General features: G+C 33.3%; 1 protein-coding gene across 3 annotated transcripts; it reads left to right on the top strand.

The window, feature by feature from the left end:
* The first annotated feature begins 9 nt into the window (after positions 1-9).
* On the top strand, positions 10-24,910 carry LOC132724359 (scaffold attachment factor B1-like). Of its 3 annotated transcripts, XM_060709194.1 has the most exons (23): positions 10-169; positions 6,097-6,214; positions 6,847-6,881; positions 9,751-9,861; positions 11,607-11,663; positions 11,955-12,020; positions 12,528-12,573; positions 13,254-13,932; positions 15,041-15,072; positions 15,696-15,781; positions 16,389-16,538; positions 16,742-16,847; positions 17,123-17,383; positions 17,815-18,009; positions 18,223-18,368; positions 18,541-18,704; positions 20,349-20,477; positions 21,038-21,151; positions 21,826-22,098; positions 22,533-22,822; positions 23,424-23,440; positions 23,878-24,054; positions 24,196-24,335. In XM_060709194.1, the coding sequence occupies exons 1-22, from the start codon at positions 47-49 to the stop codon at positions 24,049-24,051; spliced, it is 3,372 nt and encodes a 1,123-aa protein (XP_060565177.1). In that variant the 5' UTR covers positions 10-46; the 3' UTR covers positions 24,052-24,054; positions 24,196-24,335. The 3 variants fall into 3 exon arrangements, with proteins under 3 accessions (XP_060565177.1, XP_060565176.1, XP_060565175.1); XM_060709193.1 differs by lacking the exon at positions 23,424-23,440 and having other exon boundaries at positions 6,862-6,881; positions 24,196-24,910; XM_060709192.1 differs by lacking the exon at positions 23,424-23,440 and having other exon boundaries at positions 24,196-24,910.

The following is a 24,910-nucleotide window of genomic DNA, read 5'->3' as shown; positions in this document are numbered from 1 at the left end:
ATGGAAAAATTTCCGTCATAATCCGGACAAACGCCATATTGGAAAGATGGCCACGAAGGAGTCCAAACGAGTTGCAGACTTACGAGTTGTTGATTTAAGATTACAGTTGGAGAAACGTGACTTGGATAAATCAGGTGTTAAAGCTGTTCTTGTCGAAAGACTGCAAAAGGTTAACACTTACTACACTACTTACAAAACATAATTTTATGTCGCCCGAGTCCTTTGCCTTTGGGTGTGTCACACAAAATTATGCTTCGAGACTACAGTGATTTTTTTTTTTCCAATTATCAAAAAAACCCGTGGCTTTTTGAAGGGGAATATATAGCGCGATAAATCAGAAAAAGTGGAAAGGGGACCATATTTTGGGACATTTCGGACCAGATTTTTGGACATTTCGGACCATGTGTTGGACATTTGGGATCATGTGTTAGACACTTTGGACCATTGTTTTGGACGTTTCGGACCAGAATAAATATTATTTATAAGTGTAACTTTAGAATATATGAGACAGCATGGAACAATTTTACACCTATCCCGATTCACAGGCGCTAGTCACATAATCAAATATTTTACATAATCGGTCGGAATCAATCGGTCTTTATGTATGTAAAGATATATCCTCGATTGATGTACATTCGCGGTATTAGGCAGATTTGTGAGAAATAATGTGGAAAAAAGATATATAATAAATTATACACATAATGTTTGCTTACAATTGGCCTTTTTCAATTTCAAGTCAGTTCAAGTTTCACCAACTTACACTCGTATTTGTCAGTGGTGACTTTAAATAATAAGCGTCTGTCATGACCGCCGCCATATTGGAACTGTATGTTAATTCGCGGACGACTACAAATACGTCATTGTAGGTCAAATCAGTGCACATGACAAAAATTCCAGTCACTTTAAACTGAGAAAATATCAATATTTCAGAACAATGTTGATTTTTTATATATCTATTTCTTATTTGCAGTTTTATTTTGTAAACATGTAAGAAGTAGTAAAAAAAACAAAAAACAAGCCGATAAATTCAATTTCACCTCCCCTATGACCCTCATTTCCGGCAAAAGATTTAAGAAGGTCAAGTGCTTGCACATTGTAATCTAAACATGTGATTACATCTTAAAGTTTGATGATGACATAAAAGTTATTCTGTCATTATATTTTGGTCAAATAGGCTTAAAGTTAGACCTAATTAATTTTTAAATGAAGGAAATGACACTTTTTGCGTTAGCTGATATGGGTATCCAAAATCGGTCAGTAAATATATTCATAGCCTCGGTTTGGGAAAAAAAGCATGGCCGACTGACCTTCACATCTTGAAGAAATTTCCGGAACTGGGAATTGTGTCGAAAAACTTTTCTAAGTAAATAAAAATGGATTACTTATAAGGTAGATATTTGGGCATAAGTAAAATCATGTTTTTTTATACTTATTAGAAAATAAACAATAAACTGCCCATTTTTGTGTGATTTGTGATGATTTGATACACGAAACATATGTAGACACATTTTGCGAGAAATATTATGTCATAGTCGGGCAGATGCGACAAGATTTTACGAGGTTATCCGAGTGTAAACAAAATCTGCGAATTTATATACACAGCGATTTTAGATACATTGACGATAAGGCCCCCAACGAAACAAAAACATCATGCGGAACAAACAAGAACACTGCTGCAATAAACAACTAGATCACGGTTATCTCTTTCTGGTCGCCATCTGAAAGGATCAATCCAAGCGTTAAAGCTTTTTATTTCATAAATATTCTCCAAATAGCAAAGAAATGAGTAAAAGTTTCAGAAAATGCCAATATTTTCAATCCATGTCGTTTTCGACGTCCAATCTATTCATGTATACAAACACTATTTCTGGTCAATTTCTACCAAATTTTTCGACAATCCATAATTTAACAGATCTTTTGTATCTGTAAATTTACAGACATATTTATATGATTAAGAAAGTCCAAAGAGGAAATAGCTATTGAAAAAGGATGCTAGAGGTATGAACGCTGTCATGCATGATGTTAGTAATGACAAAGAACAAAATTATTATCTTAAGTTGAGAGTAGGCCCTAGATCTAGATACCATTATTTTATAATAACAAAGATAATACTAAAAAAATCAATTTACAATTGAATTCTAAGTTCAAAAATGAAATGGAGATAATTCTGGGAATACAGGAGCTTGAATCTTATATGAAATAAGGCAAAGCCTATGAACGAGGAAGTCGTTAAAAAAGTTTCATTTTCAGCTGTAGCCTTAAAAGGTTAAAGCCCCCCCATTTCTTTTTGGGAAAAATTTGGGAAAAAATCCTTGATTTTCAGAGAAAAATTTGGAATCCATTTTGACACCTTGGAAAGACCCTAAAATTTAAAGAAATTTTAAAGGGGGAAAATTGATCTTTAAAAGGAAGGGGGTTTGGATTAAAGGAGGGCAGTGGATTTTAAATTTAAAAATTTGGGTTCAACGGGAAAAAAACTATTTTAACCGGGCTTCCCGAAAAGTTGAAAAAACGGGGTCAACTTTTCCTTTTTTACAAACCAAAAAAATCGGGTTTCCCCCGGGGGGAAACAAAATCTGTGGGGAACCAAAATTAAATTGATTCAAAATGCAAAAAAAAACTTTTTTTTGGGTTTTCCCAAAGCACTTTTTGTTTTTTATTTTTTTGTTTTTAAAAATCCGGCAAAAATTTGCGACACCCTTTTACCCCCTTCCCGTCAACACCAAGATTCATTGGTTCTGGCTTCCATTTTTCATTAAATTTGTCTCAGGTCTACAGTGTGGCCATACCACGTGACATTGACGTCATTTTCGGCATCATTTCCAAGACAAATGTTGCTCGATTCGGAAAAAAAATAGCCGTAAATATTTTGTTTCTGTACCAATTTCTTTGGGATATGCACCAGTCTATGGGGAAAAAATATAAGCTTTCCACAGAATATTTGATATTTGTCCGTTTATAAGACGTTTTAATCAAACACTTTGCATAACCTTGGGAGTTGCTTGTATCAGGAGCGGGCTTCAGTTGCAAGCTATTTCGTTTTCTGGCGTTATCTGGTCTACGCCATGAATAAAAAGTCAGGTTTACATCAACCGGGAGTACGGAAGGCAAAAACTCTACCTTAATATGTTCATATTTTTATTATGAATGACATAAATCTTATATTTTTCTCCAATTGTCAATTCTGGCACCAGTTCCAAGTCGAAAAAAAGGACTACAGTTTAAAGCAGTTTTTAGAATCCGTTGCAAATGCAAAGCAACATGCATACCGTTCTCTTTCTATAATTATGTTAACCATGAAACACATTTTATTTACTATACGAGGAACGATGGTTAGGAAACTACCCGCCTATATGACTGAAATACTGTTGGAAAAAGGCGTAAAATGACACACACAAAAAAAATTTACTATACGATTTACATAAACACAAATGAATATTTAAATGATTTTTACTCGCTGCGCTATAAGTGATTTTAAAAGTCGTAAAATTGTTGTCTGTATTTGTAAATAAATTGATTTGCTCTTTAATCATTGTTCTTTCACGGTAATGATTATGAAAAATCTATTTGTGTCATGTAGCTATACTAAACGTGGAATAGAAAACAGAAACCCTAAATATCGCCCAAAACGGCAAAATTGAAAATGTTGATTGACTTAGCTAGCCTGTCCAATGAACATGCACATTCAGGATCACTTCGATTTGTATGCTCTAAATAAGGGTTACGCCTCAATGCGGCATTTTTAAAGTAAAAAAAGAGCTATTTATACGTATAACCATATACATGTATATATAAAGAACCTGTAGCAATGTTTTAGTATGATAGATTCAGATTTTTAACACAGTGGCACTCGTTGGTAAAACATATTTTTACATCCTGTTTTCATACCCACGGTAACCGTTTTTCGTGAACTGGATATAACTTCGTTAACTTAAGAACACTATTAAATACTATCTATTTTATAATTGCATTTATTTCTGTTGATAAACTGCATATCTAACAAATTTAGTTCATTATATCAGTCAACTCAGCTTTATCAGAGAGCTCACCAATATATATTGTAAAAAGAGGAATTAAGGGAACGGAATATTTATGGTTTGAAAACATTTAAATCGAGTAGAACCTTTTTAACAATAATGTCTCTTTCAACTGAATCTTATCGATGTGGTCATTGGCTGTAAATGCATGGATTATTACACGCGGCATGACCTGCAGATGTTCTCAACTGGCTTTTTGTAGCATTTTAAGATTTAAAAACGGACCACACATTAAAATCTAAAACAAGATAAACATGGCGCATATACTAAATAAGTGAATTATCTGATATGTAAATAAAGCAGAAAGTCATTTGACAGTTGAAGGATAAAATTGAATATACTTTTCAAATGTAATCGCAATTTTAGTAAGCTTATGTTAGCTATCAATAATTCAATGGACGCATCAGTGTCATATGGACCCTAGTCTTAGATCTTGCCGATGTTGCTATTACAGATGTTAATGTAAATATTTATATAATTATTGATAATCATTGTTATTTCCGTCTTTTTGAATGTTTTGTTTTCATGAAATTTGACTGTGATCGATGGCTATTGGTTTGTAAAATCATTTATCTGTTTACTATTTTCTACTTTGTTAACTCCACATGGCGTCCATTCTCGTTCTTATTCATGGCTATTTTGGGTCTTTTTGATAAATAGAGAATCATAAGTAATGCAACTAAGTAACAATACTATCAGGTTTACACGGCAAAGTTCCAAGTTCAAATTGTGATTTCGTTTATCAAACTCTATAGAAATTTATTATACAACAATTCCAGAAAAAAAAATAAACCTTTTAAAAGTCTCTCTTTTGAGGACAGAAAAACCTATTTGTCACATTCACGAGTGTCAGTGTTTGTCAGTAACTCTTGACAAAAATAAAGTAGCTTTACAACACTCGCGTTAAAGTGTAACCCTTTCCATAGCATACAAATGTGTTTTTTTATTTTAACTCTTTCTCTTACTGAGAGCACATATATTTCTTATCAATTTCGCCATTGTGAAATAGAATAAAACACATTTTACTACATAGGATAAGATGAGCAATACTTAAAACATCTTCAAAACGAAACCAAAATATTATTTTCCGACAGGACTAAATCTTAGTGATTTGACGTGCACTATTGCGATACAAGTATAAGTGTTATTGCTTTAAGGAACAATCAGTTTTTTCACAATCTCTCTGTGAAAGATCAACAATGATAAACTAAATTGTAGAAAGAAAACGGTAGGCATGTTGCTTTGCATTTTCAACGAATTCTAAAATCTGCTTTAAACTGTAGTCCTTTTTTTCGACTTGGAACTGGTGCCAGAATTGACAATTGAAGAAAAATGTAAGATTAATGTCATTCGTAATAAAAATATGAACATATTTAGGTAGAGTTTTGCCTTCCGTACTCCCGGTTGATGTAAACCTGACTTTTATTCATGGCGTAGACCAGATACACGCCAGAAAACGAAATAGCTTGCAACTGAAGCCCGTTCTAATACAAGCAACTTTCAAGGTTATGCAAAGTGTTTAATAAAATGGCTTCTAAACTGACGAATATTTAATATTCTGTGGAAAGCTTATATTTTTCCCCGTAGACTGGTGCATATCCCAAAGAAATTGGTACAGAAATAAAATATTTATGACTATTTTCTTGTCCGAATCGAGCAATATTTGTCTTGGAAATGATGCCGAAAATGACGTCAATGTCACGTGGTATGGCCACACTGGTCTATTCTTTTCATCCTTTTATTGCTGTTCTGCGCACTCTTCTGACTTATATTTTCGGTTATTCCCAGGTTTGGCACCTTTAGCGACGCCATTTTGTATACATGCGGCTTGGATAAAAGCCGGACAGTCGGACCGATCCGGAATAAAAAATTGTCGGACCTGATCAAAATTTATCGGACATGTCCGTCGGACCGACGTATTTCGGGAAGTCTGTCATAAAATACAGATTGAGTTTAAATTTGACATTAGGTCAATAACATTTTGCATTGTTTATTTAAATCAGGGATGGTGGGGGTGTAATTTGAATAGCTTTAGTTAATTTCATGTTTATTAATTCAGGCACTAGAAGAAGAAGGTCATGACCCAAACACTGTTGAATTAGAGGTAACTGAATCACCAGCTGGCAAAAAAACACCAGGATCTGCAAGAAAAGCACAGTTAAAAACAAAAACAGATGGTAATATATCTTCAAGCTGTTTCAAAATTAGAAATTACTTAATTGATTTATTTCACAATGCTTTAGGCAAACTGTATGTTGATTTTATTGAATTTGCTTATGTGGCCGTGCCTAGCCATTTCATAATATATTTCAAGTTAGGAAATATTTCCAGTTAGGACAAAATAGTTGCTCATTTTAAATGAAGATTATTAGTCGTAACTATATTTCATGTCATACAAATAATGCATGTTCATTGTTTTTGTTGAATTTCTTTAAAATGTATTGTTTTATTTCTTGCTTAGATCCTGCAATAATATTAATATAATACTATTCAACATAAAATTCAGTTTTAGGCATGGTTGTAGTAAATGCAAAAATCAAGTTGCCAATGAAAGTGTTTCTTCAGTACTGCATATCATATGTAATCCCTTAACTTGCATTTTTAATGGGTTTTCCCTGCTTTGAATATGGAAGAGTGCATTCACAGTGATTGGAGTGAAAATATCAAAATACAAATATTGAGCTACTGACATAGTACATGTATATTTTAGATCTCAGTCAAACAGCACAGATTTGTATGCTGGCCTAGCTCTCTATTGGTAACAAAGTTGCTTAAAATTTTATTATAGTAAATCTTTTTTTTTTTTCAGAAGACAAAGATGCAGAAGATAAAGATGCAGACAAGGTTTGTATTTAACTGTGTATTACATCGAATCATATACATTGAAGAGATTCTATTGATTGATGAGTGTGAAGGTTTTAATTGACAGTGGCGGCATGGCCGAGTGGTTAGTGTGTCAGTCTGGTAATCTAATGATCGCTAGCCACATGGGTTCAAACCCCGTCATTGGCCAGTTGTTTCCTTGAGCAAGAAACTTAACTCTCATTGCTCAGTACTGATTGGTTCCAGGAACGGTTTCGAAAGTGTGACTATAAGCTTATAGATTGAACTAAAATAAATTCTGGGAAACATCTTTGTGTATTATTTCAATCCTAGAAAGATAATTTGCTCACACTCTTGTTTCCAGGTTTAGTTCTTTGTAATTTTGTCTTTTGTGAATTTCAAATAGTTTGTTTATGTCTTGCAATACAGTTTTTTTTTGCTGTCCTATTTTGATGCCTGGTAATGGGTCAGGTTTCCAATGCCAAAAAGTATGTTTTTCCCAATTTCAAGAAGAAAATTCCCAATTCAAGGAACAAAAAATAAAATAAGTAAAATTATTGTCATTTTGCTACATTTAACTACACTGTGGCCATAGAAAATTGTAATCTTGCATTCCAAATTGTAATATTTGTTTATGAGTGAAATATTGCAGGAGTTTAAATCACCCACTGAACCAAATATTTGATTTCTTGGTCTTTTTTATGTATACAATATGTTGCCAGTTTTTCCAAATTTTTCTAAAGCATTGTAAAAATTCCTGAATTCTGGATTCCCAAATTGCTGAGAGAAAAAACCCTGCCCAGTTGTTTTGTGTTCAGATTTTTATTAAGGAAATCATTTGGATTATTATACCCCCAAAAACGAAGTTTGGGGGGGGTATATAGGAGTCACCCGGTGGTCGGTCGGTCGGGCGGTCGGTCGGTCCAGACGTCCGTTGCATTTTCCTTGTCCGGACCATAACTTGAAGACTAATGGTTGGAATTCAATATAACTACATACAATGGTCAAGCACATTGAGAGGAAGTGCAGTGCACAAGAACCATAACTCTATCTTGACTAATTACAGAGTTATTGCCCTTTGTTACTTTTCCTTGTCCGGGGCATAACTTGAAAACTACATGTTGGAATTCAAAACAACTTCATACAATTGTCAAACACAATAAGGGGAAGTGCAGTGCACAAGAACCATAACTCTATCTAAAGTAATTACAGAGTTATTGCCCTTTGTTACTTTTCCATTGCTTTCTTTTGTCCGGACCATAACTTGAAGACTAATGGTTGGAATTCAATATTACTACATACAATGGTCAAGCACATTGAGAGGAAGTGCAGTGCACAAGAACCATAACTCTATCTTGACTAATTACAGAGTTACTGCCCTTTGTTACCTTTCCTTGTCCGGGGCATAACTTGAACACTACTGGTTGGAATTCAAAATAATTTCATACAATTGTCAAACACAGTAAGGGGAAGTGCAGTGCACAAGAACCATAACTCTATCTAAAGTAATTACAGAGTTATTGCCCTTTGTTACTTTTCCATTGCTTTCTTTTGTCCGGACCATAACTTGAAGACTAATGGTTGGAATTCAATATAACTAAATACAATGGTCAAGCACATTGAGAGGAAGTGCAGTGCACAAGAACCATAAATCTATCTTGACTAATTACAGAGTTATTGCCCTTTGTTACTTTTCCTTGTCAGGGGCATAACTTGAAAATTACTGGTTGGAATTCAAAACAACTTCATACAATGGTCAAGCATATTGAGAGGAAGTGCAGTGCACAAGAACCATAACTCCATATTGACTAATTACAGAGTTACTGCCCTTTGTTACTTTTCCATTGCTTTTTTTTGTCCGGAGCATAACTTGAAGACTAATGGTTGGAATTCAATATAACTTCATACAATGGTCAAGCACATTGAGAGGAAGTGCAGTGTACAAGAACCATAACTCTATCTTGACTAATTATAGAGTTATTGCCCTTTGTTACTTTTCCTTGTCCAGAGCATAACTTGAAAACTACTGTTTGGAATTCAATACAACTTCATACAGTTGTCAAGGACATTAAAAGGAAGCGCAGTGCATAAGAGCCATAACTCCATTTTGACAAAATACAGAGTTACTGCCCTTTGATACTTTTCCTTGTCTGGAGCACAACTTAAAACGTACTGGTTGAAATTCAAAACAATGCCATACAATGGTCAAGCACAAAAAGAGGAAGTGCAGTGCACAAGAACTATAACTCCATCTTCAGTATTTATAGAGTTATTGCCCTTTGTTCCTTTTCTTTGTCTTTCTGGACTTATTACAGAGTAACTCAATAAAACTTCATCAGTGGCCAACCACATTGAAAGGGAATGCAATATACAAGAACCACAACTATCTTTAATTGCCCACAACCATAACTCTATATTTCAATTCTTTTACAAGATATTCTGTTACTAGTAAGATCCTCATTTCGGAAGCAGTCTTGTGGGGGTATTAATCACATTTAGTGATAGTTCTAGTTTGGATATAACTTCATACAAATACTGACAACATACATATATACATGTATTACCAAAACAAAAAAAGAAAAGGTAGCAAAGTTATCAACAAGATTGTGCTCAAGAGCTATTAGTACAAATCTAGAATATATGGTTAATAGTGGTGTTATAAATACAAGTATAAAAGAATTCCGGCATTTTCTTGTAAATAAAAGAGTATGGTCTCTGATATATTTATTTGTAAAAGTATTTTGAATTATTTTTTTTCACTTGTATGTATTGAGGAAAAGCTGCTTCTTGGTTGTCCTACTCGGTTGTAGAATTAATGATTAATATACCAAAAAAAAGTTATAAATAGAATGATACAATTTTTTCTGGAACTGTATTTAATATATTTCAGTTTGATGATGAGGGTGAAGAGGATGAAACTGAAGATTGCTCAATTGAGATTATAGAACCTAAAGTTGATACAGTAGACCTTACAGAGAATGATTCAGAGAAGGAGGACAATGTAAGCTTTATATTAGAATATGTACTCATATTTATACTCTATAAAATAAAACCAAAGGTTTATATAATATAAGTATATAAATGTTACAAATTCTGCAAGAAAATAAAATTATGTTCAATAATAACCTGATGGTCTTTTTATGCCACCGCAGCATCTGCGATGCGGTGGCATATAGCGATTCACCTGTGTGTGTGTGTGTTTGTGTGTGTGTTTGTGTGTGTGTTATATAGATTATATAGTGAACTTAAAAAATCTTCTTGTGAAAAACCACTAGTCCAATTTCAACCAAACTTGGCAGGATTGTTCCTTGGGTGAAGGGCTTCCAAAGTTGTTCAAAGAATTTCATTCCATGCAGAAATCTGGTTGCCATGGCAACCAAAAGGAATTATAAGAATAAATTTAAAAAATCTTCTTGTAAAAACCCAAAAGGCCTAGAGCTTAGATATTTTGCATAAGGCATCGTCTGGTAGACCCTTACCAAGAGTGTTCAAATTATAGCCCTTGGGTCAAAATCGGCCCCGCCCCGGGGTCATTGATTTTCACTATATGTACATATAGTAAAAACTTAAAACACCTTCTTGTAAAGACCCAAAAGGCCTAGAGCTTATATATTTTGCATTAACATTGTCTGGTAAACCTCTACCCAGATTGTTCAAATCATAGCCCTGGGTCAAAATCGGCCCCGCCCGGAGGTCATTGGTTTTCCTTGTATGTATATAGTAAAAACTTATAGTAAAAACTTCAAAAAAAATTCTTCTAGCAATTGACAAATGCTAGAGGTTAGATATTTTGCATGAAACATTGTGTAGTAAACCTCTAGCAAGATTGTTCAAATTATAGCCCTGGGGTCAAAATTGTCCCCGTCCTTGGGGGTCATTGATTTCAATATAATACATATAGTAAAAAATAAATAAATCTTATTGTCTGAAGGTACAAGGCTTAGAGCTTTAATATTTGTTAAATAATATCATCTAAAGGTACTCTACAAAAGTTTTTCATATTTTGCCTCTTGTGTCAAAATTAGCCCCGCCCCCGGTGGCCATAGGTTTTCCTTATATGTATATAGTAAAAACTTAAAAAATCATCTTCTCTAAATTTACAAAGGCTAGAGTTAAGATATTTTGCATGAAACATTGTGTAGTGAACCTCTTGCAAGATTGTTCAAATTATAGCCCTGGGGTCAAAATTGGCCCCACCCCTGGGGTCATTGATTTTCATTATGTACATATAGTGAAAAAATGAAAAATATTTTTGTCTGAAAGTACAAGGCATAGAGCTTTGATGTTTGATATATAATATCATTTATAGGTCCTCTACCAAAGTTGTTCAAAATTTTCCCCTGGTGTCAAAAATTGGCCCTGCCCGGGGGCAGTGATTCTCATTATGTACACATAGTAAAAACAGAAAATAAAACAAATGTTTTCTGAATGGGAGAAAGCTATAGCTTAGATATTTGACTTGAAATGTTATTTGGTGGACCTGTATCAAAATTGTTTTGAATTAAACCCTTGGGTCAAAATTATGCCTTGCCCAAGGGGACAGTGACCTACTTTCTTGTCCTTTGATGTACAGCAATGACATTTTGACCACGTGCACAGTTTTAGTTGTAAAATTGAACTTTGATATCAGGTGACCTAGATTTTGATGATGTGACCTACTTTCTTGTCCTTTGATGTACAGCTATGAAATTTGAACCATGCGGTGGCATAGCATTTTTCTCAAATGCAATCTTGTTTTTTTTGCAGGACACTGTAACTGATGAAAAATCTGATGAAAAGAAAATTGACCAGATAGAGAATGGGGTAAAGTGCTTGTACTAAATTCATTATTTTAAATTGAAATACAAAGTGGTCAATTTTTAGCTGGTCTGTTTCAAAAGAAAAGGTAGTGCTATTATGATTGCTGCTTCATCGTCATTGCCATTGAGAAAAGATAGAAAAAAATATTTGAAGGCCAAGGTTCTGCTACTGAGTAGAATTAGATTCAACTTGATAATGTATTTTCCATTTAAGAATAGTTGAATTGTTTACTCACATTATATGTAAATATGAATGAAGTTCTATTGTTTTAGGAGAAATTCAATTTCTTTACAGTTGGAGGTTGCATCAGAGCAGACTGAAGCTAAGCAAACCAGTACAGACTCAAAGGAGGAACCAATGGTAGCTTAACACTATTTTATATAGTATTTTTTAACAATGGAGCTATTGTCTTGACTCTCTTATTGGCGTTGGCATTGATTAATCTTATGTTGACGTCCATTGTCTAAAAAGACAGTAAAAGCTATTCACTTCAAACTTGTTTATACATGTTTATTGTCATAAAAGGGCAGATAACCCTAAAATTATTTTTTGCAAAGTTTGCTCCTTTTTCAAGCTAGGTTTTTAGCCCTTGTTAACCTTTTCGTTAATTTCCTGCCTTAGTGGTTTCTTGTTAGATATTTTTTTTTTAATTCTAAAAGGCAGAAAGATGCACATACCTTGAGTGATATTTGACCCCCTTTGAGATAGTGCTTTTAAGTTTGAAATACTTGTTAACTTTTTAGCAAGAGTGCATAACTCTGTCATTACTTAGTATATTTCAAAGACATGCTCATATTCCTAAGCTTTTAGAATAGTCATAGTGGATGCTCTTAGGGCAAGTGTTATTGAAACCATTGTATTTTACAGGAAACAGAAAATGAAGTTAAAGAGCCAGAAACAAAAGAGGAACCAGGTATAAAAGAAATGAATAATGACCCAAATTAATATCTAACTTTAAGGATATCTGTTATTTTTACAAAATTGCTATGTATAGGCTTAGATTACATCTTCAGATAATATTTCAATAAGTCAAAAGTTTATTTTACCAATTGAAAGATATAAGTCTACCAAAATGCATTAGCCCTATTTTATTGCCACTTTATGTCCAAATGTTTGGGAAGGCAGATAGTAAGATGGAAGAAGAAATATTGCCAGACCATGTGCTGCAAGATTCAAGCCATGCAAACTGTTTTGTCTGAGTTGTCGTAAAATGGATTCACGGTTATATGAAATTTGTCAAAATACCCAGACAAGTTTGGAACTTAATGTGTTGGAGCATGGACATTTATGCTGATTGGATATTTTGAAGAACAATATGGTAAAGTGATAAAGACGAAGTGAACCAACTTGTGAGTTTTCTCCTTGTGACGTTTTCTCCATGAGCAGTTACAATTGAAATTTTGGGTGTGGATATCACAGCATTGACCAACCAAAGAAAACAAGGGAATCGTAGGTTATCTTTTGTCTTAATCTACAGGGTAAAACTGCGGTTATAAGTAAGTATGCCCTTGGCCATGAAATTGTCCCCTTATTCAACAACCAACTCATTATTTTATGTATATTTCAACTAGACAATTTTTCTGCTTTCTATAGCCCAAGCAGTCCCTAGTTCTGTTACAACTGAGACTCCTGCTTTGCCTGTTGTTAGTGAACAGCAGGAAAACAATCCAGAATCTTCTGAGCCTATTGTTGGTGATGCTGAGATATCAACTGTTGCCTCATCTGCAGCTGAAGATGAAAAATCCACTCCAAAAGCAGAGGACACTTCAAAACTAACTGATGATTCTGTGGATAAATCTGATGTTAAAAATGAATCTGATGTTAAAAATGAATCTGTGGGGGAGACGACCGAAGTAATAAAACCTCTGTCAGTGTCTACACCGGCAAAAACTGATGATACTGCCAAAGTTAAGGCAGATGTTTCTGTTGAAGAAACATTGGCAGGGGAGGGGAGTGATAAGGGGGCAGGTATCAAGCCGGATAAACCTGGTGAAGAAAAGATAGATGGGCAGAAACCTGAAGGGGAGAGTGAACAGTTAGAGGTGCTGGTGGATGACACACAAAATGACCTGGATGCTGACCTACTTAATTCTCAGAGTTCAGCTAAAACAGAGGGAACTAATGATGGAAGTACCAAGGGAACTGGAGATGGTAAAGATGCTGGTCCATCAACAGATGCCAAAAAAGAAGGTGATGAATCTACTAAGAGTGATGCCTCTAAAACTGGTGAAGGTGAAACTAAAACAGATGACAAGAAACCTGATGAAAAGAGGTTGGTATGGTTTGTATGAATAATTTTGTCATGTGTAAGGTGGTGTCTTTGCTCATTTTTTTATTTCAGCTATTCTGTTTGTCTTATACCTTCTGATTTTGGATCATCATAGAATTCAACAACTTTTAATATTTCTACCTGTAGCTGAGTTTGTAACAGAGGCAGTAAGATCTCTTTTTCAATGAAGTGAATCATGAGGTAGTTTGCTGTCTTTCCCTTGTACCAGATAACTTGTCCCACAATGATGATGACTGTATTGCGTAGACCGAGGAGACACTGGCCATCCTGGTATAGACGATAGTGTTCATGCTTCCTAGTGAAAACAACAAGGCGTAACAGAGGAAAACCATTTCATACTAGAGTTACTTGCACATTTTTTTTTTGTTCAGTAGTTCAGTCGATTTTCTTTTCTTTTTTTCCAAAAAAAGCTGTTTATAGTTTCAATGCATTGAATTTTATTTTTGATGTTCAGAATAAACAATTCATGGTGCCCTATTTTTTCATGTTACTTTAAAACAGATATTTAAAAGTGATAGAAAAAGTGACAGTATTTGACCTAACAAAAGTTTGATATGATGATACTAATATTGAAGTTAATGAACAGAATAAAGGGATAGTTAGAACTGTGATGAAAAAGAAATTTAATAATTCATCAACTATATACATGGTCAATTTTGTTATAAAAATCAATATCATACAAAACCCTACAAGCTTTGATGTGGTCCTCAATATTTACACACTTGTTACATAGAAATAATTTTGACATTATCCCTTTTCTAAAACAACAACTTATTTGTCTTTAACATATACCCAAGACATTCATTGCTGTTTTATACAGTAAAACTTGAAATATAGATTGCTTGAATGGTTTGAGAGTGAGATACCTTTTATTTCCTTATATCTTCTGTTATTTGTTCTGATGTTTCTCTTCAGGCTATAATTTTCCTTTTTTATTGAAAATGTTCATTATGTTAAAACTTTATTACAAGTAGAATATTTATTTCATCAAATGATTATATTGAATTGATCATAAATAAACAGTTTCAGTTGAATAAAATCTTTAAAGGAATATTTATTGATCTTGTGTGTTCTTCTATTTGACTTTTAGTGCTGCTAAGGACACCAAAAAGGATGAGAGATGTAAGTTTGTCCAGCATTTAATCTATTTAATATTTGTAGGAATATTTGACTTTAAAGTCAGCTCTCAAAGAAAATTTGTAGTATAAAATGGTTTTCATACTAATCATAATCTCACTAAATACATGAGAATGCTTAAAGGGACTCCACTGACATGATGGGACTGAAAATATTTTTTCCAGATAAATGTACCATTTGATGAAGATTTTGACCTCTAATCTTTGTGCAAAATTTCAGATCATTCGCACACTTTTTTTTCCAGAATAATTATTCAAATTGTAAAAAAAAATGAACCAAATTGAAAAGCGTTTCAACGCTTTTCACTCAAATCGGGCTAAGAAAAGCATAAAAATACGATTTTCAATTTATTTAAAAGTATATTTCTTAACTATCTTTGCATATATTTCGGTTCAAAGTGCCCCAGCTCATTTATGTAAGAAATTCAAATGTTATGTTTTTAGGCTTTTAAACCTCAGTGGAGTCCCTTTAAAATGAAATTTTGAAAGAATTAGTTATTGTGCTTACTGTGGTTTCTAGCATATAATAATATTGGTGACTTTTATAATTATTGAAGTATAAGTATGCATATAAATTTGACTTCTTTAATATAAGATTATATTTTACAGCTGGAAGCCGTAATTTGTGGGTAAGCTCCCTATCTACTACCACTAGAGCCACTGATCTCAAGGCATTGTTTAGTAAATATGGAAAGGTATGTTTAACATCATACGTATTTTGTTTCAATACTGTTGATTCTTAATCTTTTTCCTGCCATAGTAAAAGTAACACACATGTAGCAAAAATCACTTTCATCTAAATCAAAAATACAGAAAATAAAAGTTGGCATGTGAACAGGAAGTAAGTGTTTAGTCTACTTTTGCTGTAATGTAATCATATCAATATTCAACCCCTGCAAAGTGAATAAATTTAACATGTTTTTATAATTCCACATTAATCAATTGGGAGAGCGTAGGTATTGTAATCAAGGGCGCAAGTTCTCAGTGACAATTGATCTCAATAATTTTAGTCTGATGGTCATTCATCTCTCACCGCTGATTCAGAAACCATAGGATTAATAGTGGTCACTTAGAAATTGGTAATTACTCATTAGATATTCAGGAAGGCAGGCTAAATGGCTCTACCACTTTAAAATGACCAAAAATTTTGTTGACATTGGTGTAAGAAGAAAATATAATAAAGAATTATACACTAAAGATAAAAATATGTATATCACATGCATTACTCTTTAAGCTTGAACTTACTTTGGTTCACCGTTGATAAAAGCTATAAATGTAAAAAGTATTCCCTGGATCATTTAGGTTGTAGGAGCAAAGGTGGTAACAAATGCACGTAAGCCAGGATCACGATGTTACGGTTTTGTGACAATGTCCTCAGCTGAGGAAGCAGCCAAATGTATTCAACAGTTACATAGAACAGAACTTCATGGGAAAATGATCTCAGTGGAAAAGGTTTGTATCATCAAATGATTATTTATGTAGATAGTTTTGTGATATTTTTTTCATAGAGCTTAAAGTATTTCTTTTAGTTAAAAAGTAGACTGGCTTGATTTTTATTTATTTTTTATGTTATTGTTAATGGTAATGGTCTTTCTTTGGATAACAAATTAAAAAATGTTAGATTTGGTTTAACCGAGTTGTTTACTTTTTTCTAGGCTAAGAATGAACCAGGATCTGCTGCTAAAAGTCAACAAACAAGCAAAAAACCTGAACAGAAAAAGACTGAGCAGAAAACTACAACACCTGTCAAAAAGGAAGAAGGTGAGGAACATATTTTTTTAAAGAAATGATTAAATTACTATTCTGTGTTTTGAAATTTTTGGGGGTAATTTTCTAATTCTTTAAATTATGTAAGAAAACTAAACTTTACCAGGAATATGAAGGTCTAAGTAAATATAAGTTATATTGTTAAAGAAACTGTGCTACTCAGTTATAAAATGATTATGTATTGCTTGATCTGTAGAATGATTAATGATTTTATATTCTATGCTTATTGAAATCAGTAGCTAAAACATAGGTTGTTGATTAATTGACAGGAAAAACAGATACAGATAAGAAAGATGACAGTAAAGATAAGAAAGATGTTGATAAAAAAGACGAGAAGAAAGATGATCGTAAAGATTCTCATCATAGCCCACATTCTCATCATGGTAGAGATCGCCATGATCATGGTCGTGACAGGGACAGGGGACATGGTCGTTACAGTGGCAGGCATGATTATAGGCGTGGCTCACGTAGGTCACCCCCTCACAGACATCGGGATAATCGAGAACATCGGAAATCATCAGATAAGAAAGGTTAGTTGTTATATAAAAGCTTTATTAATATCTTCATCTATAGTTTTTTTAAGTCATGAATAAAGGATGAAGATTAGGTCATTTGAGAGAAAGAAAGTAATGTTTATTAACTTCCAATTTGCATTCATTCAAATTCACAAGCCTAAGTGTAAAGCCTAAAGTTTCTAACTAGCTGGCATATATAGTAGTGAAATATTCACTAGCCTTGAAGTGAATGTACCAGAGCAAGTGTGAATTTCAGTTACATGGGAAAGGTCTCTATGTCTTTTTATAAGTTGTGAATGCTACTTTAAAGTTTGTTGCTTGCTGTCATCTCCCCATTTTCTCAAATTGGTTATCAAGTAAGATTAGCCAGAGAGTTTACTGGTTCAGGCAATTAAGTGATTAAGTTTAATATAACATTCAGATAATAGGTAAATTTGTATTTATAGATGTTGCTACAAGTGACAAAGATGGTAAGGATAAATCTCGCACAGTGGTGATGGATAAAAGTAAGGGTGAACCTGTGATCAGTGTACAAGGAGAGGAAAAGAAAGATGGAGAAATCCAAGCTGAAGATCAAATTAAAAAAGAAGAAATCAAAGAAGATGTCAAAAAAGAGGGAGATGATTCAAAGCCTGCTGCAGGTATTCTTTGATTTTTCCTTTGTGTAATAGATGGATTTTTTTGTCTAGGAGTTATATCTAGAAGACGAGAACACCTAAAAATGTAGTAGTTTGTTTGCACAGTAAATGAAGATTTCTTATAAAAACAAACAGATTGAAACATATTGTAATAAAATGCATAAAGGGATGTTTTTGATTATATTATGCTTGACGCTTTACTGTAAATATATTCAGAGACAGCTGGTGAAGAAAAGAAAGATGATACAAAAGAAAAAGACAGAGCAAAGTCTGAGAAAAGTGATAAACATCGCTCTAGATCTCGTGGAACTTCATCAAAGAAAGATGATAAAAAAGATGTTGTTACTCTTGATAGAATAAAGGTAAATAAAGTATACATTGTATTAAATTCTTCACAATATGATTTTGCTGAAATTACAAGAATATAACACGTAACAAGTAGAATTATAATTACAGAGATTTAAAGAGTGGTCTTAATTTGAACAGAACAAAGTTATATATCTTTAAAAGTTATGTATTATCATTGTTTAACAGGAAGCCAGAGAGCGTGAGAGATTACGTCAAATTGAAAGACGTATTAAAGATCAGGAAAGGCGACGTCAGCGTGAATTGTTGCGTGAGAGACAGAGACAGAGGGAGGTTCAACAGAAACAAAGAAGTGAAGCAATAAAGCTTAGCAGGGAAAGAGAAAGATTAAGGTTAGACTATATAGAGTGCATATGTGTCACTATATGTTTGATTATGAAAATAACCCTGGCAACTTCATTAGGGGAATTTAATTAATAAGCTCAGTAGTATAGAGCATTGTGTTTATTTGCTTGTAAGCTGGTTGGTGTGAGTTAAAATTTAAATGTGATTTTTAGCCATGTTTTTTGTGGGGGGAAAAGGCAGGTGTATGCAACTCTCACATGTCTCAACAGATGTCAGATCTGTCACAAAGTGCCCCGGGCAGCGTTTTACTAACGAACTTACGCCTAAGATTTGCGTAAGTTTTAACTTACGTCTTATTTTTTACCTAAAGGTGTTTTACTAAAAATTTGCGTAAGTAAGAATTTCGTAAGTTTTTACGTAAAGTTACGCTTAAAATTTGTTGACTTAAAATTTACGTAAGTAAGACTGACATCATCTATGAATAATGGCAGAGCAGAAAATTGAGAATTTTAGAGACGGATGTGATTGGTAATATATTTTAATGGTGAAAACAGCTCTAGAAAAGTAAAGTCTAAGTAAGGAAAGGATAATGTAGCTTTAAGGAGTTATTAAAAATTATATGTAGTAAAAACATATATACGAATATGGTAGTCGTTCTATCAGCTTAAGGTCTTTTAATTAATATATTCTTCTCCAAAAATATACTGGTATTCCATACCGCCCTTTTATTTGCAAATATTCAGAAAGCATTACTTCACTAAGATAAAATTGTGAATATCTTGTGTTTGCATGTTGCGTTTTTGTTTCATCTTTTTTAAAGCATGTTTTCCGCATGTTTTAGTGTAAAATCTTTAAAAATCAAAGGGTTATCTTTACTTGATAGACATAAAATAAATAAATGAATAAAATATAAATAAATAAATAGAAACAAAAATATTTTTTTTAAAAATGTGGGTTATGTGAATAAGCTAAATATTTCATTTAGAAATGAGAAAAAAACCACATTTTCACTTGCGGACATTACAGTTTTTTCACTTCTCAAAACAAACAAAAACCCTTTCAATATCTTCCATGATAGATCATATGGGGTTTTCCTTTCTACGTTATAAATGTATTTATTTAAAATCAGGAGAAACCCCTGTGTGTGGCACAATATGCACTTAAAATACGAATTGCTCAGCAACATTCATGAGTATCCGTAGATGACTCTACGAATTACCAGTTTAGCCTTTTTCATAAATGTTTGCGGTCATTAAATATTACTAAAACGCCTCCTTATTGACTTATTCTGAAAACCTTCTTTGAAGAGTTACGCACTTTTTTAACGTAAGTTTAAGAAGAAACTTACGAACGTTTTGTGAAACACGCTTACGATTTCCGTAAGTTTAAACGTAAGCGTAAAGTTACGAAAATACTTACGAAAAACTTACGCAATGTTGGTAAAACGCTGCCCTGGTGCATATGTCAGGGTTTTGCAATTTATTTTTGGGTAATTACAGCCCTTTGTTGTGTTTCCATATGGAGATAATAGAGGAATAGTTTCTGTTCAAAGTGGCCTAATTTTCTCAATGGACTTTACTTATTTTTGGTGGAAAACCTGGTTCTGTGACAATTTACAAATATTGATTTTTGGAAAGATTTAGGCACTAGCAAATAAAGTTAGAAGAAAATAACAAGAAATTATGTTTCAGGAGGGAAAGAGAACTTCTGGAGAAGGAACGTTTAGAAGCACAGAGATTAGAACGATTAAGGCTTGAACAGATTGAGCGAGAAAGATTGGAGAGAGAAAGGGAAGAGAAGAGACGTTTAGAACAGTTAAGGTAAGACACACTGGATTTTTTTTTCGTTGGTACATTATCATCATTTTGTATGGAAAAAAAATCTAAATCTCCGGAAGATTTAAAAAAAATTCATGTGCATATCCTATTTCTTCTAAATGATACTCATAGTACAAATATTACCACAAAAATATTTTGATAGAATTTTTTTGGAAAGAAATAATAAACCTGTTTGATTTTAACAGTTCTGTTTGCATCATGATTTATTTATGATCAGGGAAATGTTTGTGGCAGAGTGTTAAAGGTTTTTGAATCATTTGGCATGAGCTGCTGTTAAAAGTAAATATTTGGATTATTTTATATGTGAGAAACCTATCTAATTGAGTTACCGACGGTCAAGTTATTCTACTTCGTTGTCCAGTGCACATAGGGGTCAAACGATTTTCCTCCACCAGTACAGCTGGAAAGTCACCATATGACCTTGAAAAAAAAAAAACCTTTTTAAACAAAAGTGTTACATTGAAAAATTCACCCTTGGCAAGCTAATTCTTAAAACTAATTTCTAGTTCTAAATGAAAAATTTTTCTTTTGAATAAATACAGACTTCAGGAGGAGCAACAACGTAGAGCAACAAAGAGAGCATATGATGCTCGTGATAGAGATGCTTACTGGGACTCAAAGAGACCTGCCTTAGCTGACAGGGGCTATGGTGATAGGTTAGTAGAAATTATCAAATGAAAATGTAAAAAATTACGCCCTTAAAATGGCATATAAAAATCATTATCAGTATAACATGCTTTCTTATTCTTGTTAAAGCTGTAACATTTCAGGCATAAAGAGTTTATTCATATAACATGGCAAAAAAATGAGCTCATCCCTACATCAATTATTATGGTCAATGAAAATTTGTATATATTCAGATATTGTGTCTGGACAGTAATTCTTTATGGCATCTCTAACTGGACCAACTGCTGTCTATATTAAAATAATGTATTGTATGTAAGACTCGCATCCTTTCCTCATAGACCTGGGTCACAAATTAAAAAAAAGTATTTATAATCTTTAAACAGTTATATTCTCAAATATCCAGACTTACTGTTATTCTCACACATTAATTGAATCCTAAATAATTTGGAACAATGAAGGTCTATTTCACACTTTATTCCATGTACATATGCACTAGTTAGTGGAAAAGTATTTTGATAACTTGTCACATTTGTTCTTCTCATAGAGGCACTGTCTCTCACATTATTAAATGAATTATAAGAGAATTATCTTTAAAGCCCAATTCTTCAGTATGGGCAGACAATTAGAAAATGAATTTTATCTTTCATTAACCCTTTCTGTCCAAAAAATATATAGTACAAAGAGTTTGACATATATTTTAAAGAATTGACAGAGATCGTGTTGATCGTAATGCTAGAGATGTTGGCGGAGGTGGCAGGTATGTAGAGAGAGTTACTCAACAAGACAACATGGCAGACAGTAGAAGAGTAGTAGATAGATTTGACCGCGGTGATAGACGAGGTATAGATACAAGAGGAGATATTGGTGGAGCACGTGCTGGGAGAATCGATGATAGGAGAGATATGAGAGATCTCGGAGGACGTAGAGATGATAGAAATAACACAGGAATAAATGATAGAGGAGGCAGAGATCAGAGGTAAAACTACACTTGTCTTCTATACACTGTCATATGAAATTATGAATTTATACAGTTGGTCCATAAATTAGATTATAGATTTACTTCACTATGATTAAAAAAGATTAATTTCTATTAGAGTTGGCAATGTGTACTGATTTCAGTACTCGAGTACTTGGTAATTTCTTTATATCGAGAAACAATCAAGCTTTTTCCATCATCTTTTGTTTCTATCAAACTTTCTAGAAACAAACCTTTATCAAATACAATACTTTTATGTTTGATTGAATGCTTGCTTAACTGGTTACTTATTGCCATCGCAAGTTTTAATTTAAATCTGCTGCCAGCAAAGAATATCACTTGTTCCCAAAGCAAGTTATATTTTCTTTTGGTTTTCTTTATTTCCGTATCAGAGACCACAGTTACTTAAACATTTTATTTTTTTTGGTCATTAGGAACATGGCAGGTGGTCGTGACCGTGGTAATGATAGAGTAGATCGGGCACCAGCAGCACGTAATGATAGAGCAGTTGATCGTTCAGCAGACCGGGGTCCAGGTAGAGATGAGAGAAGGGACGTTGGAGGCTCGGGTTATAGAGATTCTAACCAGAGAGATATAAGAGATAGAGGTATAGATAACCGGGGTGGTGACAGGTCAGGTAGACAGAATCTTGGATCTAGAGATAACAGATCTGATTTTCGCTCAGATAAAGATCAAACTATCATTGGCTCCAGAGACCATAGAGGTAGGTTCTTCTACGCCACACTGTTGTAGGCTTGTTGTATTGTATTGATATAGCATTGTTCTGCTGCAGTCAATCAGTTGTCATATTTGTTTATGATGATCAATTACAGCTCTAACTTGAGCATTGCTGTTGTTTTGGAAAAAATATTTATCTCAACATGACATCATTGAAAAACCAAATAACCATTTAACATAAAAATCATCATAAAACTATATATTTTAGCTCACTTTGAAACTTTTACTTTGCTGATATGACTGCAGTTCCAATATTTGGGAAATATTTGCATTTTACTTGTATTTTTTTTGTATTTATTTACTGAACACTCTCTGGTTTTTGCACATCTGTTACTAGTGGGTACAAAAGGTATTTTGAGTATATCTTACTGTTCAAGGTTGTAATGCATTGACTTAGCTTATAGAATATATATATTATTCAATACATGTGCTCAAATCTAAAATTTTAAGAAGCTGAACATCAGTTCTATTTGTGTTTGTATGGAACTTGGGGTTTGCATTTTGTTAGTTTACAAACTGAATTTCTATTCATTTTAATACTTTTTCTAAGGTGTTAAGTAGTGCACATTTTGTTTTGCATTCTCCAGGTTCCATGAAAACTTCTGTAAGTAGATTTGTATTTTAGTTGCTTGGTGCAGGGTACAATATGGATAATAATGTTATGGGATAAGGTGAATGGTGAATGTATATAGTTAATTGTAACAAAGCCTGTTCTGGTATGTTATCCATAAATTGTAACAAAACAAGACTGCACCTTTGATATATAAAGCTACATAGCTTAATATGCATGGCTTTAATTCATATTTTAAAGAGAAAATAGCAAATCATATTTACACTTGCCAAAGAATATTCATAGACAAAAAAATCAACAAAACAATACTTTAACAGCGTAATCATACAGAAGTTTGGAATTAGTGTACCCATAATGTATATTAAAAGCTTGCATAAATAGTCTCTATTTTGAAAGCCAATAATAAAAATGTTGTAAATTTCTAAAATTTCTGTTGTAAAAACTTGTAGAGAATTTTTCATTTTTCAAAGATAATCGTGGGTCGCAACAAGATGTACGGGGCACAGGTGGCTCCCTCTCACAGTCAGGGCGGGGCAGTAACTGGCAGGGCCAGGGCAGGAGTGGGGGCAGTCAGGGCATACAGGACAGGAGTAGAGACAGTGCCAGCAAGAACTTCTCAAGGAATCAGGCAGGAGGGATATTGAAAGGTAATTTATCTCCAGAACTTTAATATCAGCTGTAAAACATTTATTTTCTTTCAGATGAAAATACAGATTTTCTATATTCTATAAAGAGAATTACATTGTACAATGATGAAAACAATAAAAGTGTTAATTTTATGGTTTCAGGTTCTGCCCAACAGGGTAGTCAAGGTAATTGGGGCTCAGGTTCACAAAGAACAGATAATACTACAGTGAACAGACAACCAGATAGATGGGCAGGGAATTCCATTGTACAGCAAGAAGCTAGACCAATAGCTTATCAGACTGTTGGTGCACCGCCAGGAATCTTAGCTAATGTACCTACTGGAATGTATGTTACAACATCAATGGCTCCAGGAGCTCTCATGATGGCTGCTCCAACCCTTCAAGGTCAAAATAGGCAACAGGATCAAAGATTTGATGCATACAAAGCTTTAGGACCCAACATTAGAAGATACTGAGATTAATGTTCAGTCATATTGTTTAGATTATATGTACGTTATGTGAATCAACTTTTATGTTATGTGAATCAACTATTACAGATCACAAAGTTTGGAAAAAAACATTTTCATCATAAATGTTGCATGTAATGTTTACTAAGCTGGATCATGTTAAATGAAAGATTGCTTTTGAGCAGCATTTTTGTCGCAGCAATATATTTTATTTAAAGTTATATTGGTTTTATAAGTGTTTTATAAAACAAAGTGTTTTACTTGATCACTTTTACATAGTTGTGTCATCTAAGGAAATTTAGAAAATCAAATTTTATGTCATTATTATGTATCATCTCTGTAAATGCATTTCACATTTATTGTTTTCAATTAATTGATAAAAAAAATAAAACGGTATGTAGAAAAAATAA

Source organism: Ruditapes philippinarum, unplaced genomic scaffold, assembly GCF_026571515.1.
Source record: "Ruditapes philippinarum isolate M1 unplaced genomic scaffold, ASM2657151v2 ctg4362_1_1_1_1, whole genome shotgun sequence".
In the NCBI taxonomy this organism is placed as follows: Eukaryota; Metazoa; Mollusca; class Bivalvia; order Venerida; family Veneridae; genus Ruditapes; species Ruditapes philippinarum.
The sequence above is the reverse complement of the archived record's forward strand: the minus strand, read 5'-3'. Positions and strand labels throughout refer to the sequence as shown.

What these genes read in the sequence shown, in the direction of transcription:
- LOC132724359 (XM_060709192.1), top strand. Translation starts at nt 47, where the DNA reads ATGGCCACGAAGGAGTCCAAACGAGTTGCAGACTTACGAGTTGTTGAT. An exon ending in AGAGGAGGCAGAGATCAGAG is followed by an intron (nt 22,099 to 22,532) that starts GTAAAACTACAC and finishes TTTGGTCATTAG; the next exon opens with GAACATGGCAGGTGGTCGTG. An exon ending in TGGCTCCAGAGACCATAGAG is followed by an intron (nt 22,823 to 23,877) that starts GTAGGTTCTTCT and finishes CATTTTTCAAAG; the next exon opens with ATAATCGTGGGTCGCAACAA.